Below are 14,259 nucleotides of genomic sequence, written 5' to 3'. Positions count from 1 at the left end.
TCACAAATCTCAAGGCCGAGCTGAAACCTCTTCGCCTGAAAATGTACTCTTACGAAGCCATGGAGAAATCCTTGGCCAGCGTAAAGGAACGCCTGGTGACCCAGGAGAAGAGTCTTACCCAAGAGCTCTCGGAAAAGGCCGAGCAAGAGAAGAAAGAGCTGGTCCGGGAGATGATGGAAGACTCCGCTCAAATCCAGCGCATGACCTGGGGCCGCCTCTTCCCCAGTGCCGACTTTGCCTCTTGGGAAAGAACGTACCGCCAGTGTTCGGATACATATAATCAAGAGATCCTGGCGGCTGCTGAAGAAGAGGCGTTGGGGGAAGCGTTGGAGGAGGAGGAGCCGGTAGTGGCGCTTGTGCCGCTTGGGGGTAAGGCATCAAAAAAGGATGCAGCTGAAGCCGAGTCCAGCAAGAAGAGTGTTGACCAGGCGGCAGCTGCTAATACTGAACTGCCCCCTTCTTAAGCTTTATGTATTCTTTCCACGGCCTGCGTGCTGTTTGCTTTGTATTTACCCGGCCAGGGGGCCGGGGCTTTGAATATTTTGCTGGTCTTTAATGACCGGCTTATTTTTAATGAATTTTTGTTTTGCCTCAAATTTGTCTAAGTATTGAATATTCCAATATCCAATTGTTCACTAGACCGACTGTTTTACATGGCCGATAGCTGCAGACAGGTACGAAAAGTTAGTCATGCCGCCTATGCCCCTGGACGACTGGTTGTATGTTTCCAGGATAGACGATCAGTCGGCCATTTATCCAATCGGTATTCGAACTATTTTAAAGACTGGATCCTTTTTAGGCAGGCGGTCCTGTCTTTTGTAAATTTAACCCAGTAGGAAAGTGGTCTGACCAAGTAAACATGAGTGTTACCTAGTCGCCAAGGAACTTAGTAGTTGAGATAACAAGCGGCGGGAACCGGTTGTTTCCCTTTATTCAATATTTGTTGGCTTTTAACTCGTAATTTGTTAACTTAGCAGGAGTAGTGGTTGAGAGCCCCTCTTCGATAAAAACAAGCGGACGACTCATACCTTTTAGGCTCCATACTAAGTTTGAGGGAGTGACTATAAGTTAACATAGGAGTTACTTAGTCTCCGTCACACTAGATTGAGTAGTAGAGGTTCCAGGCAGCGGAGGCCGGCTGATCCCCTTGATTCGCCAATGTTTGTTGGCTATTAACTCAATAGGTTACCTAGTAGGAATAGGGGTTTGAGTGCCCCTGTTTGCCAAAAAACAGGCGGTCTACTCAAACCTTTTAGGTTCCATACCAAATTTGAGGGAGTGACTATGAGTTAACGTTGGAGTTACTCAATCGCCGTCACTCTTGCTTGAGAAGTAGAGGTACCAGGCGGCGGAGGACGGCTAGACCCCTTAATTCGCCAATGTTTGTTGGCTATTAACTCAAGAGGTACCCCCTGCATTTATCCCAAGTAATACAGGCGGTCATCTGACTCAGATGTCAACTGCTACCACTGGTTTGGTTAGTGATAGAGTTATCCTTGTCTCAAAAACGGCTACGTGGTTGCCCTTGGGGACAGTCGTATAGGTGCCGTGTAATTAGTTTATAGAACAATGTTCCACCCAAAAGGGAGCTGCTCTCTGCGACGAATTTCATCCGGAGGGATGCCGCCGGACGCCTGCTATGATGTTGGGACAGGTCGTATTAGTTTTGTAGATTTGATCAGTTGGCTTGGCGCCTGGTCTGATCATTCGGCCTGTGGCCTTGGTAAGTTCTTGGTGAACGTAGATGCTAAAAGAAGGGTAGCCGCCTGATAGGCACAGGGTCGGCCAGGCCCTAATCTTTTTAGCTAAGTATTAGTGGGGTGGCTATGTGTTTGGAACCAGTCGACCATCTTCTTATGGAGAGTAGCCGACTATATGTCCAGACGACATGCCCCTGTTGTGAGTAAAATAATCAATGGAGAGTAGCCGACTGTAAAGGTACAGACGGCATGCCCCTCTTAAGTAAAAATTTAAACATGGAGAGTAGCCGACTATTTGTTAGTAGGCGTGCCCCTCTTAGTACAAAATTGAATAGTTAGTGCAAACTTTTATTAAGTAGCTCTTGACTATTTACATCATTCAAAAGAAATATTTCTTAAGATTATCCACATTCCAAGTTCGAGGCAACAGTTGTCCGTCTGGTGTTTCCAGACGGTAGGTACCGTCCCTGACTTCCTCATAGATTCGGTAGGGTCCTTCCCAGTTGGGAGTTAGTTTTCCAGACTCATTAGCCCTACCAACTGCTTCCATTTTTCTAAGTACAAAGTCCCCCACTTTGAGTGGACGCCTGTGTACTTTTTTGTTGTATGATCTAGTCATTCTCATGCGGTAAATTTCATGGCGCAAGACAGCATTGCCCCTCTTTTCAGGAAGTGAGTCTAATGCCAGGCGCATGGCTTCCCAGTTTGCCTCTTCGTCAGACATTTGCTACTGATGAGATCTGAGGAGCTTCCGGTATCTATGAGGATTCGGCCAACTCTCTGGTTGGCCACTTTACATTCAATAACGATAGGGTCGTCATGCGGCTCTCTTACCCCTCCTAGATCTTCTTCAGTGATGACAATCTCAGGAAATGAATATTTGGAGGGCCGTTCTTGGTGAACGGAATTTACATCTAACCGTCTGATATTGTCTTTGTTGCCCCTAATAGTGGGGCCGCCTCCTGAGAAGCCGCCTGCAATGGTGTAGACGACTGCATCATCTGTATCGGAGCTGTCGGCCTGTTGATTCTTTTTGGTCGACTGCTTTTTCGAGGAAATGTTCCCCGTAGATTTCTTGACATAAGTGTCAAGGTCACCTTGCTCAGCCAGGCGGTCCAGATACCGCATGAGAGTGATGCATTAATTGTTGTGATGACCAACATCTTCATGATAATCACAAAATTTTTCTTGGTTCCGATTGTTTGCAGAACCCTTCATGGGGACCGGCTTCTCAATTGAGATCCGTCCCTTAATTTCCTTTAGGATAAATTGGCTATCCTTGTTAAACACATACTTTGGGGAGTATGGTTTGAATTCTTTTTTCTTCTTCTGGGACAGCTGTTTAGAGGAATCAGTTGCCCAAACCTCTTTTCTCTTCTCATCTTTGTTTGACGACTGTTTCTGTCGTCCTTCTCTTTTGTCGAACCTTTTCCCGTCCGACTGTTTTATCGTACAAAGATCAGTCGCATGTATATAGGCTTCTGCTTCAATCAAGGCCTCTTGAAGAGTCGCCACCCTTTTTCGAACCAAATCAAATTTGAAGGTAGACCCGTCTTTGAGACCTCTGAAAAAGTCGGTATAAGCTACCTCATCCGGTAACCCTTGAATCTGTATTCTCATCAGGTTAAACCGCCTGATGTAAGAACGAAGCCCCTCCTTCTCGCCCTGCTGAATTGTTCCCAAATCAAGGGTCGTTTTCTTCGCAGGGATGTTCATGGCGAAGTTGGAGGCAAATAAGTAAGCAAGCGTCCTGAAGCTATTTACACAACCAGTCGGCAGGTTGCCGAACCATTGCTGTGCGATTCCTTTGAGAGTCGCTGGGAAACACTTGCACCAAGTGGGATCATCCAACCCTTGAAGGTACATCAGGTTGGTGAATGCCATCAGATGGTCTTCTGGGTTAGTAGTGCCGTCATAGGCGCCTACTAGTACATTTTTCACTTTGGCCGGCTGAGCGGCTTCAGTAATTTCCTTGGAGAAGGCCGACGGCTGTTTACCAAGTCTAAGCAACCGTAGCTGCCAGTCCATAGGTTGGACGTTTTTTGCTGCAGGTCCACCAAACGGAGGTGGCTGCAAAAAATACTGTTGTTGCGGCACAAATGGTAAGTTTGGTACCGCCTGGTCACTATGAAAGCCGGACTGACGGGAGGTGCCGCCTGACTGACTCTCATGGTACGACTGAGTATGCCTCATCGAGGCATTTCGCAAACTGTCCTGAAAGTTTGAAGTAGAGGCCGACTCTGACAATCGGTCACTCTTCTTCTGCTCTAGCAGTAGCCGAGCATCTGTGAATGTTTGCTTCGACCCGTCCGCCTGAATATGACGAACAGGTTTCCTATTTCCTGTAGGATAACAGAATTTTGTGAAATCAAGGGCAGGTGGCTCCCGCTTCCTAGATTTAGGATGAGGAGTCGCCTCTCGCCCTTGAACTGGCTTCCTCTTCAGTGAAGTGGAGGGTTTCTTGGCCGACTGCTCCTTGACTGAAGCAGGCGGCTTCTTGTTGATCAACTCTTGAATCTCTCCCTTGAAGTCCCTCATGAAGGTCATGAGTTCGTTCCTTGTGATGGGAGCAGACCCATCAGTCGGCTGTTGCCGAACAGGCGGTGCGCCTGCTGGCTCGCTTCCTGTTTGAAGATGCTCCCGTTCCCTCCTTTCGGTATGACGGGTACGTCGGGCCCTTAGGGTCCCGTCTGAAGCTGTATGAGCTTCAACTTCAAATTCACTTTCGGTATCATGGTCCGACTGAATTTGAGGGTCGTCTAGGGGACGTCTCTCTTCAGGAGTCAGTACAGACTTGGATGCCATCTCAGAAGTACTCTCCCCACAGACGGCGCCAGATGTTTCGGGGTTTTCTGATGTCCTGCGGGAGAGTTACAATTCCGAGACTGGAACCGGACGCCTGTACCTGCAAAATAACGGAGACTCCTGGGAGCTCCGCCTCCAACGGTCAAGTTAGTACCTAATTAAGGAGTAATTATTGCGGAAATTAAAGTGATTTGGTCTCTCTAGGTGAGAGTGTTTAATGTAGGTAATCTGCTTTGTTAGCGAGATCAACCGGTTATTACTGTGTAATTAATGTGTTTTTTCCGTAATGTTTCTGTTCTCCCCCTTAATGAGGATTAAGGGAGGTATTTATAACCTTGGAAAACGTGCCCATCCTAGGTTTAGGTAAACCTAGGGCCGATTGGGCTTCCCTCGGAAGTTGGGCCTGGGTGGCCGGTTTCTCCATTAGGCATGGAGTATGCCACATGTCTTGATATAACAGGTCCAAGGTGGACGAATAAGCGCGTGCCACGTGGCAAGCCCTGACAGTTCCAACTGGGGGACACTTGGCAGGACCTGATGGGTCCACGTGGCGCATTCCGATTGGTGGGAGCAAAATCCCCTAATCAGATGTCAAATCCAAAAAATTGGGAAGGACTGGTCCAAAACCCCAAGAGTACTCTGATGAATGGTTGCAATCTGTCCCATTATACAAAAGAACAACAGAGAGAAGCTATGCAGGTGCACTGAATGTTTCACATTCAACAATTCACAGATTAAGGAATGAAGAAAGGAAGACTGAGGACACACACAAGCACAAACCATCCTGCATTGACATCCATTCATAAGGTGGCAAGGTTGAAGTGGGTATTAAGTCACATAAACCCAATTCCAACTCAAGGGGACCCAAAGTTTGTTAACATGCAAGAAGTAATTCACATAGATGAAAAATGGTTCTACTTGAACCCTGAAACCAGAAAATTCTACCTCCTTCCAAAAGAGGAAGATCCTTACAGGTGTCAACAGTCAAAGATGTTTAAGATCAAGGCCATGTTCATGGCTATGATAGGCAAACCAATTTATGCAAGAGATGGGACTCTACTGCATGATGGAAAGTATGGTATATTTCCATTTGTGAAAAAACAGATGGCAAAGAAAAAGAGCAAAAACAAAGAAGCTGGTACATTGGAAACAAAGGCTGTACAGAATGTCAACAAAGATGCTATCAGAGAAATGCTAATGGAGCAATCATCCCAGCAATACACCAACAATGGCCAGAGACTGTTCCCAAAAATGTCAAAATACAATGGGACAATGCAAGGCCTCATAAAATCCCAAAAGATGAAGAATTTATTGCTGCTTGTCATGCTAATGGTTTTAATATAGAAATGGTGTATCAACCAGCTCAATCTCCTGACTTGAATGTCTTAGACCTAGGGTTGTTCAAAGTCATTCAGTCCCTACAATATCAATCCTTCCCCACAACTTTGGATGACTTAATCAAAGAGGTGACCAATGCATACAATGCTTTTGAGTCTAAGGCCAACAAGTACATATGGATAACATTACAGTCAGTCATGATAAAGGTCCTGAAAAAGCAGGGAGGAAACAACTTCTCACCACCTCATATGAAGAAGAAGAAGCTTGACAAGTTAGGAGTACTTCCTAAACATCTACATGTTCCTAGGCAGTTGATACATGAAGCTGTCAATTATCTAGACACCATGTTCACCCCAACAACTAATGCAGCAGAAGAAGACCAACAAATGGAAGTTGATGCTGACAGAAGACAGAGAAATGCAAACACCCTTACAAGTATGTATGACTGCCACACATAACCTTAATAGTATTTTGCTGACCTAGGTAAGAATTAGTGTTTGTTATTTAAATGTTACTAGTATTTGTAGGTAATGCTTAGGTTATGTGTATTTTGATCAACCAAATGCAACACATGTAAGACAGTCATGTAAAGTAAGGGCATTGTTATTTTGAAAACTGGGGTGTAATTGGTAAGCTGTTGGTTACTATGATATGAATGCATGAATTGAACAAATCAAAGATTGAATTACCATCAGCAAGGGTATGTGTATATCATCAGTTCAACTAGGGTTGTTACCTCAACACCAGGGCCATAAGGTCATTGATGGAGCAATGCTACCACTAGCAACTGTTATTCAAATGAGTCCCTTCATCACATAGCTCAATCAACTAAGGCTTAGTCACACAAAACCTAGGTTGGGACACACACAAAACATACATAGGTTGGGACCCTTCACACCAAGACTTCATAACACAACAGAATAGCATGACAATTAAATGAAGTGGGTAGTCAAAACACCATCACTCATAAAGGGGGGTTTGCTCAAACACAGAGAAACATAGGTTGTTATCCCAAAAGCCAATCATTGTGCATAAGAGTGGGACTTTTAATAGCATAAATTCACAAAGAACACAGTTTCACCAACAATATCAAAAAAGGCTTCATCATTCATCAACATTACAATCCCCTGGACAATATCAAACCAGCATTCAAGGCATCACAGAACAACCAAGACAAAGAGTACTAGCAAACCAAATACCATAACATAGAAAATAACAATCTAGAAAATGATAAACCGACTAAAACAGAGATTACCAGAAGCCATATTCACACAACAATGAAACAGGTACTCAAAAATCAAGTAAAGCAGCAACATTAAAACAAATGAAGAACACAATAAACATGAATTGAGGAGAAGAAAGGTTATACGCTGCAGGGTTAATTGTCAGAGAACCACTCAGGGTGCATATCCCTCAGAAAATCCATGTAATCCTCATCACAAAGAAGCTCCGGATCAACAGGCAGCCCAGATCTGACCCTTTTCATCCCTGAGAGGGACCCTTTCTTCTGCTATTTGACAGACACAGACTCACCGCCTTCCACCACCGCCTTAGAACGGGACTCCTTCACCTCCCCTTTGGAAGACCCAGCAGCTTCCCCCTTCACAGATCCCTCGCCTTCAGTTTCCCTTTCCAGATCTGTCACCTCAATAAGGTTTTTTGGGGTTTTTTTGGCCAATTCAGACTGGACCTCACTCTCTTCATCAGAAGGTACATCAAGTTTCGCGCGCCACGGTGAACCCTACAGGAGAACGACCTCATCCTAGCACGGCGCAAGGGTTTGATCTTCCCAGAACCCTCTCACAGATGTATCGAGTCGCACCTGGAGGGAGGTCATCCTTGGGTGTTTTAGGGGGAGATTCTCAAAGCAAAACAAGCTAGGATCGTTTTTTTCAGAGGAACTCATATTGTTTCAAGAGGAAAAACGGTAGATCTAGAAGGGGAATAAGGTGGAAAGTTAGGAAGAGGGAGAAAGCGCCGATTCACAACAAAAGAACTAGGGTTCCAAAAAAACAGGAGAGAGAAAGTTTCGAATTTAAGGGGAGAGGGGAGAGACGAGGAAGCCATGGAGTTATTGCAGGTTGGTGAAAAACTGGAGATGAATTGAATGAAGTGGTTGGGAAGATGAACAATTTTGTTCTTCAATCAGTTGGATAAAAATAGAGGGGAGATAAAAGGTTGATGATATTTTTGGTGGGAATGGTTAGTAGTTGATGATAAGTTAACAATCTGATTACAAATAAGTACGTGAGGGTCATTTATCAAATTAATGATACATAAGCAAGGGTAATACGGTAAATTTACCTTCAAAAATTTACTAAATAAGGAAAAAAAAACTTGTTGCAAGAAATGTAAACCATCCATAAATGGCAAATGTTGCAAGAAATAAGAAACGAAGGGAGTATATAAATATATTATTATACAATTTTTTTACCTAAATTTTGGAAGTAAATATTTTGCATATATTTTTTTGTCAATTTTAAAAACTTTTTTTTTTAAATATACTAAGGACACACCAGAAGATGACACGTGTCATTGCCGGTGTGTCTTTTAGTATATTGTTATTATTGATGATTTCAACATGAAAATGAAAATAATTTTTTTTTTTTTGCTGAAATAAACATTATATTATGGGAGAAATGGAGCATTAATGTATCAACTAATCATACAGTAATAATAAATTAGGAAAATTTGCTTTATTATTACTTTTCTTACCTTTTTTTATTTATTTATTTATTTTTGTTCAATTTTTCCTACTTTTCAACACAACACTTTCAACCCTAATGCCTAATCCTCAAATTCTATTCGACTCTCCCTTGAAATAAAAATTGAAATCTTTCAAAAATAAATTCTCACCTTAATAGCTTTCATCATTATTTTACTTTGCAAATATCTTGTACATTCTAGTTTTAAAATAAAAAAAGATGCATATTTGAAAATTTGAAAGGGCAATTGAGCATCCCAGAATTTTTAAAAAAATAATAAAAAAAGAGAAAATTTAAATTTCTGGACAATGTTAGGTCAGAGCAATCAATGCTTGTTGTATGCACTCTTGTCTATCTCAAGTTGTGCTGCCCAAAAATCAAGCTGACTTGAAACACATTCTGAACCTGTTGAACCATATGAACAGAATTTCTTGACAGAATTCTCCACACCGAGATAGTCATACACGTCCTCACTAAATGTAGGACTAATACTCTTAAGATCGTCAAGGGTTAGGTCTTGAAGCTGACAGCCCTTAGAGACACACAATGCGACAGATCTTCCCACAATATCATGACCAGTTCTGAAGGGTACCCCCTATTGGATTATGTAGAATAAGAAGGATCAGAAAATGTGTAGGCAAGGAAACAATTGCAGAAAATATGCCAGCAATTTAAACAGCAAAGATATTTTACACTAGCTAATTTAAATAATATGGGTTAAAATAGGCTAACAGACTTGAGTAGAATAATGAAATGAAAGAAAATTAACCAAAAAGAAATCATTCTTAAAAGAATTGAACACTCTCACCTTCTTTACAAGATAATCTGCAAGAGTTGTGGCATCAAGATGGCCAGCGGGCAGAGATTTCTGAATTTTGTTTCTGTTAAAAGTAACATTTTGTGCAAACTCGGAACTTACTTCCAACATTCCTACGATAGTTTTCACACTGTCAAAGACAGGCTCCTTATCTTCCTGTTTAGATGACAAATGAGAACCATCAGGTCAGAAGAGCCAAATGGGAAAGAAACAAAAGAAAACCAGACAAATAGTCTCCAGAAATAGTCTTTCAGAATGATAATTGAGGATAATCAGCTTGTACCTGTAGATCACGGTTATAAGCATGGGGAAGTCCCTTGCATAGTACAAGAAGAGTTACCAGGTCACCTACAACTCGTGCAGATTTCCCACGAACAAGTTCCATAGGATCTGGATTTTTCTTCTGTGGCATAATACTACTTCCAGTAGAAACTGAATCATTAGGAGTCAAAAATCCGAACTCCTCGGAAGCCCATAACACCCACTCTTCACCAAGCCGGGAGAGATGGATGGCTGTGATAGAATTAGCTGAAAGGAACTCCAACACAAAGTCTCTATCTGAAACTGCATCAATGCTGTTTCACATAAGAAAATGAAAGTAGCCATTACAGAAACGCACATACCAAATTGGTTTAGAGGACAATCTATGAAGTCCCTATTCATATCCACGGAAGAAGAATACAAGAAACACTCAACCTGCTTGCAGTATACAGGCAGCTAAACAGTGCCAAAAAGCATTGTATATAACAGCCCCACAGTGAACTATTTAGAAAGAAAAAAGTTCTTAAAACCAAAAGCATGCAAGGATAATCTAGCACACAATCAATTGCAAAACAAAAGAAACATACTGTAATTGAACTATTGAAGTATAATACACTATAACAATGAAACCTTTTAACAGTCAACAGTTTGTTCATTAAACTATATTGATAAGCAAATTTGTCAATTACAACCATGGAAAAAAATCGCGGTCGCGGTCGCGTTTGCGGTAACGGACGCGTTGTCGCGGAAGCGGCTTGTAACGGTCAAATAGAACGGATCGCGGATTTCGCGGCGTGATTTTTTTCAAAAACTTCACATAAGTTATTTTTTGAGCTTTTAAATTCAATTTTTTTAATTTACACAATATTATTGCCAAAACTACTTTAAATACAGCCCAATATATGAGATATGGCATTTATAAATTATTTTAAAATTATTTGAGCTTTATTTTTTGCTACACTCACATAAAATAAGAGCTACAACGAGCATAGTATAGTACTCCAAACAGATTTTTAATGAAAAAAAAAAAGCTAACCCTTCAAACCACAAATTTAAATTGAAAATAAAAGAAAAAGAAGGAAAGAGTTGAGAGAAGGCCACGTGATAACAAAAGTTAAAAGGTAGAAAAGAGAATACAAGCAAGGAAGCCAATTGCCAGCCGCATCAGGGAGGAGAGAGAAAATAAGACCTGCAAATAGCCATCACCGGGAACAAAATTTGGCCGGAGTGTAAACTGCTTTCAGCTCGCCTAATTCCCACGACTTAAAGCCCCAATATCTTTCTTCCTTTTATAGCTAGTCTAGCTGATAATTTACAGATCTAGGGTTTTATTTTCAAACCTATGTGGAATCTGTTCTTTTCCCCCCTTGAAACCTATCTTCTTCTTTTGGCTTTTTGTTCTTCGCAAACTGGAAGATTGATTTTCTACATTTAACGGCCGCAACAATTATAGAACGGTTATATAACGCCGTTTTACCGTTACGTAACGGCCGTCGCGGCGAGTTGGGTGTGATTTTCAATGCGCCGTTATATAACGGCTTTTTGCGGAACGGTAAGTCCCAAACCCGTTACAAAGCGGCCGTTATAGAATGGAACGGCCGAGTTTTAATTCCATGATTACAACTCATTAAAGTATCCATTTTCAGGTTACAAGCTTACAACCATTTAAGTTTTTTTTTTGCAAATTACAACCAAAAAGTCAGCTAATATTTTAAACTACAACCAAAATCTAATTTTTATGGCCACTTTCATTGGAATGTAACCTCATTAAACATCAGGTGATGTAAAAAAAGACCCCCAGCCTATACCAGTTTGGAATCAATTGATGATATAATGACAAATGACGTCATGTTTTGGTGAAAGTAGTCGAAAATTGGATTTTGGTTGTAGTTTAATATGTAAGGTGACTTTTTTGGTTATAATTTGCAAAAATCAACTTAAATGGTTGTAACCAGCAAAGTGGATACTTTACAGTTTGTAATTGGCAAATTTTCATATTGATAATAATAACGAATTAACAGTCACTCAAGTCATCATCTGCTTTACTAGATATAGTTACAAGGCAAATCAGAACAGAGGGATAAAACAATGCTGACCCAGTGACCCCACAGGAGTTAAGACTAGACAGCAGATTTCATGTTTAGTAAATAGAATGCTGAGCAACTCTGACAATTCATGAATACTTGCTATCAAATACTGAAAATTTACCTGTTTCTCAAGGGAGCAGTGAATCCTAAAGCATCAGAAGTCATAAACCTATCGATTGGTAGGCCGGTGCCAGCCAATGCACATGCACCCAGAGGACAGAAATTCAACCTAGTTCTGCAATCTGTCAGTCGACCAGCATCACGTTCAAGCTACAGATAAAGACCAAGGCAAAATTAAAAGATTTATTTTTATCAGAACAAGAAAACACGGGCAAAAAATGAATTAACTCCATTGATGTTGCAGTTACCAGACAGAAGAAGGAAGTAACTTAGTATGATACAGAAATACAGTAACTAAATGAAAGGAACTGCACAAAATCTACATAACATTAAGAAGGAACATCTTGTCTCTAAAAATCTTAGGAAATAACAATAAGAATGAACATCAGAGATTTTAGCAACCACGAATTCTGAACAGAAGCATAAAATTTAAAAGTCAATGTACCTGTTCAACATATGTTAAAAGAAGATGTTCCAATAATACAGGTTGTGCCCTCTGCAAGTGTGTGTAGCCAGGAACAATCAAGCCTTCATTCTTAAAGGCCAAGGTAACAAGTGAAACCTGTAGGTTATATCATAAGAAATTTTAGTTAAGCGGAAATTAGTGAGGATTTCTATGTAAAGCATTATATGCATCACAATAATAAAAAGACTTTGTACGGATAGGCAAGCAGCAATGGAACAAGAACTAGGTGACAAAATAGTTTTATAAATGTAGAAGAGGAAGTTGATCTATAAAATGTTTAAACACAAGAGGCAGGGCGATGAGTCAAGTTTCTGACCCTCAATGTCAGAATTTTTAACGTTCTGCAAGGAAAATCTAAAAATAATAAAAACAATGCATGCTAAGCTCGGCTAACACATCCATCAAACAGAACCTGGTAAGCTGCAATGAAAATACAAGTGCAGCTATTTATTTGAAGTTATATGATACTTCTCAGGCAATTCAATTAGAGGGAAAGGCCATAACCTGAAGTTTTTTAATCTTCTTGAGGATCTCATCAATAGCATCTCGACACCACAAACGAAAGTCAGTTGAAACTTGATCATTCCGGCTTCGTGCAGTGTGAAGCTTCTTCGCAGGCTCCCCAATAAGATCAGTAAGTGCCGCTTCAATGTTCATGTGAACATCTTCCCTATCACTCCTCCATACAAATTCACCTGCCTCTATACGCCTCTTTATCTCATCGAGCCCTTGGAGTATACTATCTCTATCTTCAACACTAATTAACCCCTATAAAAACATCAATAACTCCAGCAATCAGATTCTCATTTACTCAATTAACAATAATAAATCCAATCAAAAAACTTACTGCAATAACTTTTAACCTCAAATAACTAAGCAAATCATCAACATTATGACAACATACTCCGGATTTTGCACAATGGGCATTCCAATATCACTTCAGTGAATCATGGATTAAAGAACATAAGTTTCAAACATGATATCAACGTTCCAATAGGTCTTGTATATAACGGGTGTATTGTATCGTATATAAAGCACGCGTTATCACCACAAATCACATAATAGTCGACTACCCGCAATATATTGAACTCATTATTCAAATAAAAAAAGTCAATTTACAATTCACATGCCAAAACTCATACTAATAGCTAAACAAATACACAATAAATAACAAAATTAATAAACCCTAAACAAGAAATAAAGGTAAAGACCTGATGAGCAAGCATGGTAGCATGAGCACGACTACCCATAATATCATGCTTGTAAAGAGCTTTATCGAAGGAAATTGACTCAGTAAACTTCTCAACAGCTTCAGTGACACTCTCCTCGAATCTACCACCCCACAATTTGACCTCTTTTTCTGGGTTTTTTAGGTCATTTTCAGAGGAACTCATTGTAGTACCAGAAGAAGCGCAACGAAGAAAAGGGAAGGGTTTTTGGGAATTGGGTTTTCTGGGAATTTGAAGAAATGGGTTTGGAGTGTGAGTTTGGTGAGTTTGGGAGGTGTTTGAGTTAGTGGGTATTGAAGAGAAGATTGAAGTTTGATGAAGAAGGGAGGAAGAAGAAGCAGCAGCCATTGATAGTTGAAGAGAGAATTTGATGCGTTATTGAGTGGGATACTGATTACTGGGGTTCTGCTTACTCAGTGGTGTAGGCGGCGATTATAGCAACAATGTGTTAATGAATACAGAGTTTTGTTGTTGTTGTTGTTTTTATTTTATTTTTTATTAAAAAAAAAATTAAAAAAAATAGATTATCCGTGCAATGCACAATTTTAAATATATATATATATATAGTGTAAGGCTATGTTCTTTTGAGCTATTACTTGGGTTAGTAATGTTAATTGTTGGTTGTTTGTTTTAGAAAGTGATTATTTCCTATGAGACTTTTAATTGAGTATAAAAGTGATGTGTTGATAAAGTGCTGGAAATATATTCTAAATACTACTTTTGATGTTTTA

At 40.5% G+C, this 14,259-nt stretch overlaps 1 protein-coding gene across 1 annotated transcript; it reads right to left on the bottom strand.

Annotated features, from left to right (window-relative positions):
- Nucleotides 1-8,677: 8,677 nt before the first annotated feature.
- On the bottom strand, nt 8,678-14,030 carry LOC110708408 (argininosuccinate lyase, chloroplastic-like). Its single transcript, XM_021886539.1, has 7 exons — nt 13,511-14,030; nt 12,804-13,067; nt 12,279-12,395; nt 11,835-11,983; nt 9,649-9,940; nt 9,357-9,521; nt 8,678-9,143 (listed from the first exon to the last, which is right to left on the bottom strand). The coding sequence occupies exons 1-7, from the start codon at nt 13,874-13,876 to the stop codon at nt 8,874-8,876; spliced, it is 1,623 nt and encodes a 540-aa protein (XP_021742231.1). The 5' UTR covers nt 13,877-14,030; the 3' UTR covers nt 8,678-8,873.
- Between the last annotated feature and the right edge of the window lie 229 nt (nt 14,031-14,259).

This window comes from Chenopodium quinoa, unplaced genomic scaffold, assembly GCF_001683475.1.
Source record: "Chenopodium quinoa cultivar QQ74 unplaced genomic scaffold, ASM168347v1, whole genome shotgun sequence".
Taxonomy (NCBI): Eukaryota; Viridiplantae; Streptophyta; class Magnoliopsida; order Caryophyllales; family Amaranthaceae; genus Chenopodium; species Chenopodium quinoa.
This window is presented reverse-complemented; position numbering and strand designations above follow the sequence as displayed.

What these genes read in the sequence shown, in the direction of transcription:
- LOC110708408 (XM_021886539.1), bottom strand. Translation starts at nt 13,876, where the DNA reads ATGGCTGCTGCTTCTTCTTCCTCCCTTCTTCATCAAACTTCAATCTTC. An exon ending in ACTGCTCCCTTGAGAAACAG is followed by an intron (nt 9,941 to 11,834) that starts GTAAATTTTCAG and finishes TATGTGAAACAG; the next exon opens with CATTGATGCAGTTTCAGATA. An exon ending in CAGATTATCTTGTAAAGAAG is followed by an intron (nt 9,144 to 9,356) that starts GTGAGAGTGTTC and finishes ATAATCCAATAG; the next exon opens with GGGGTACCCTTCAGAACTGG.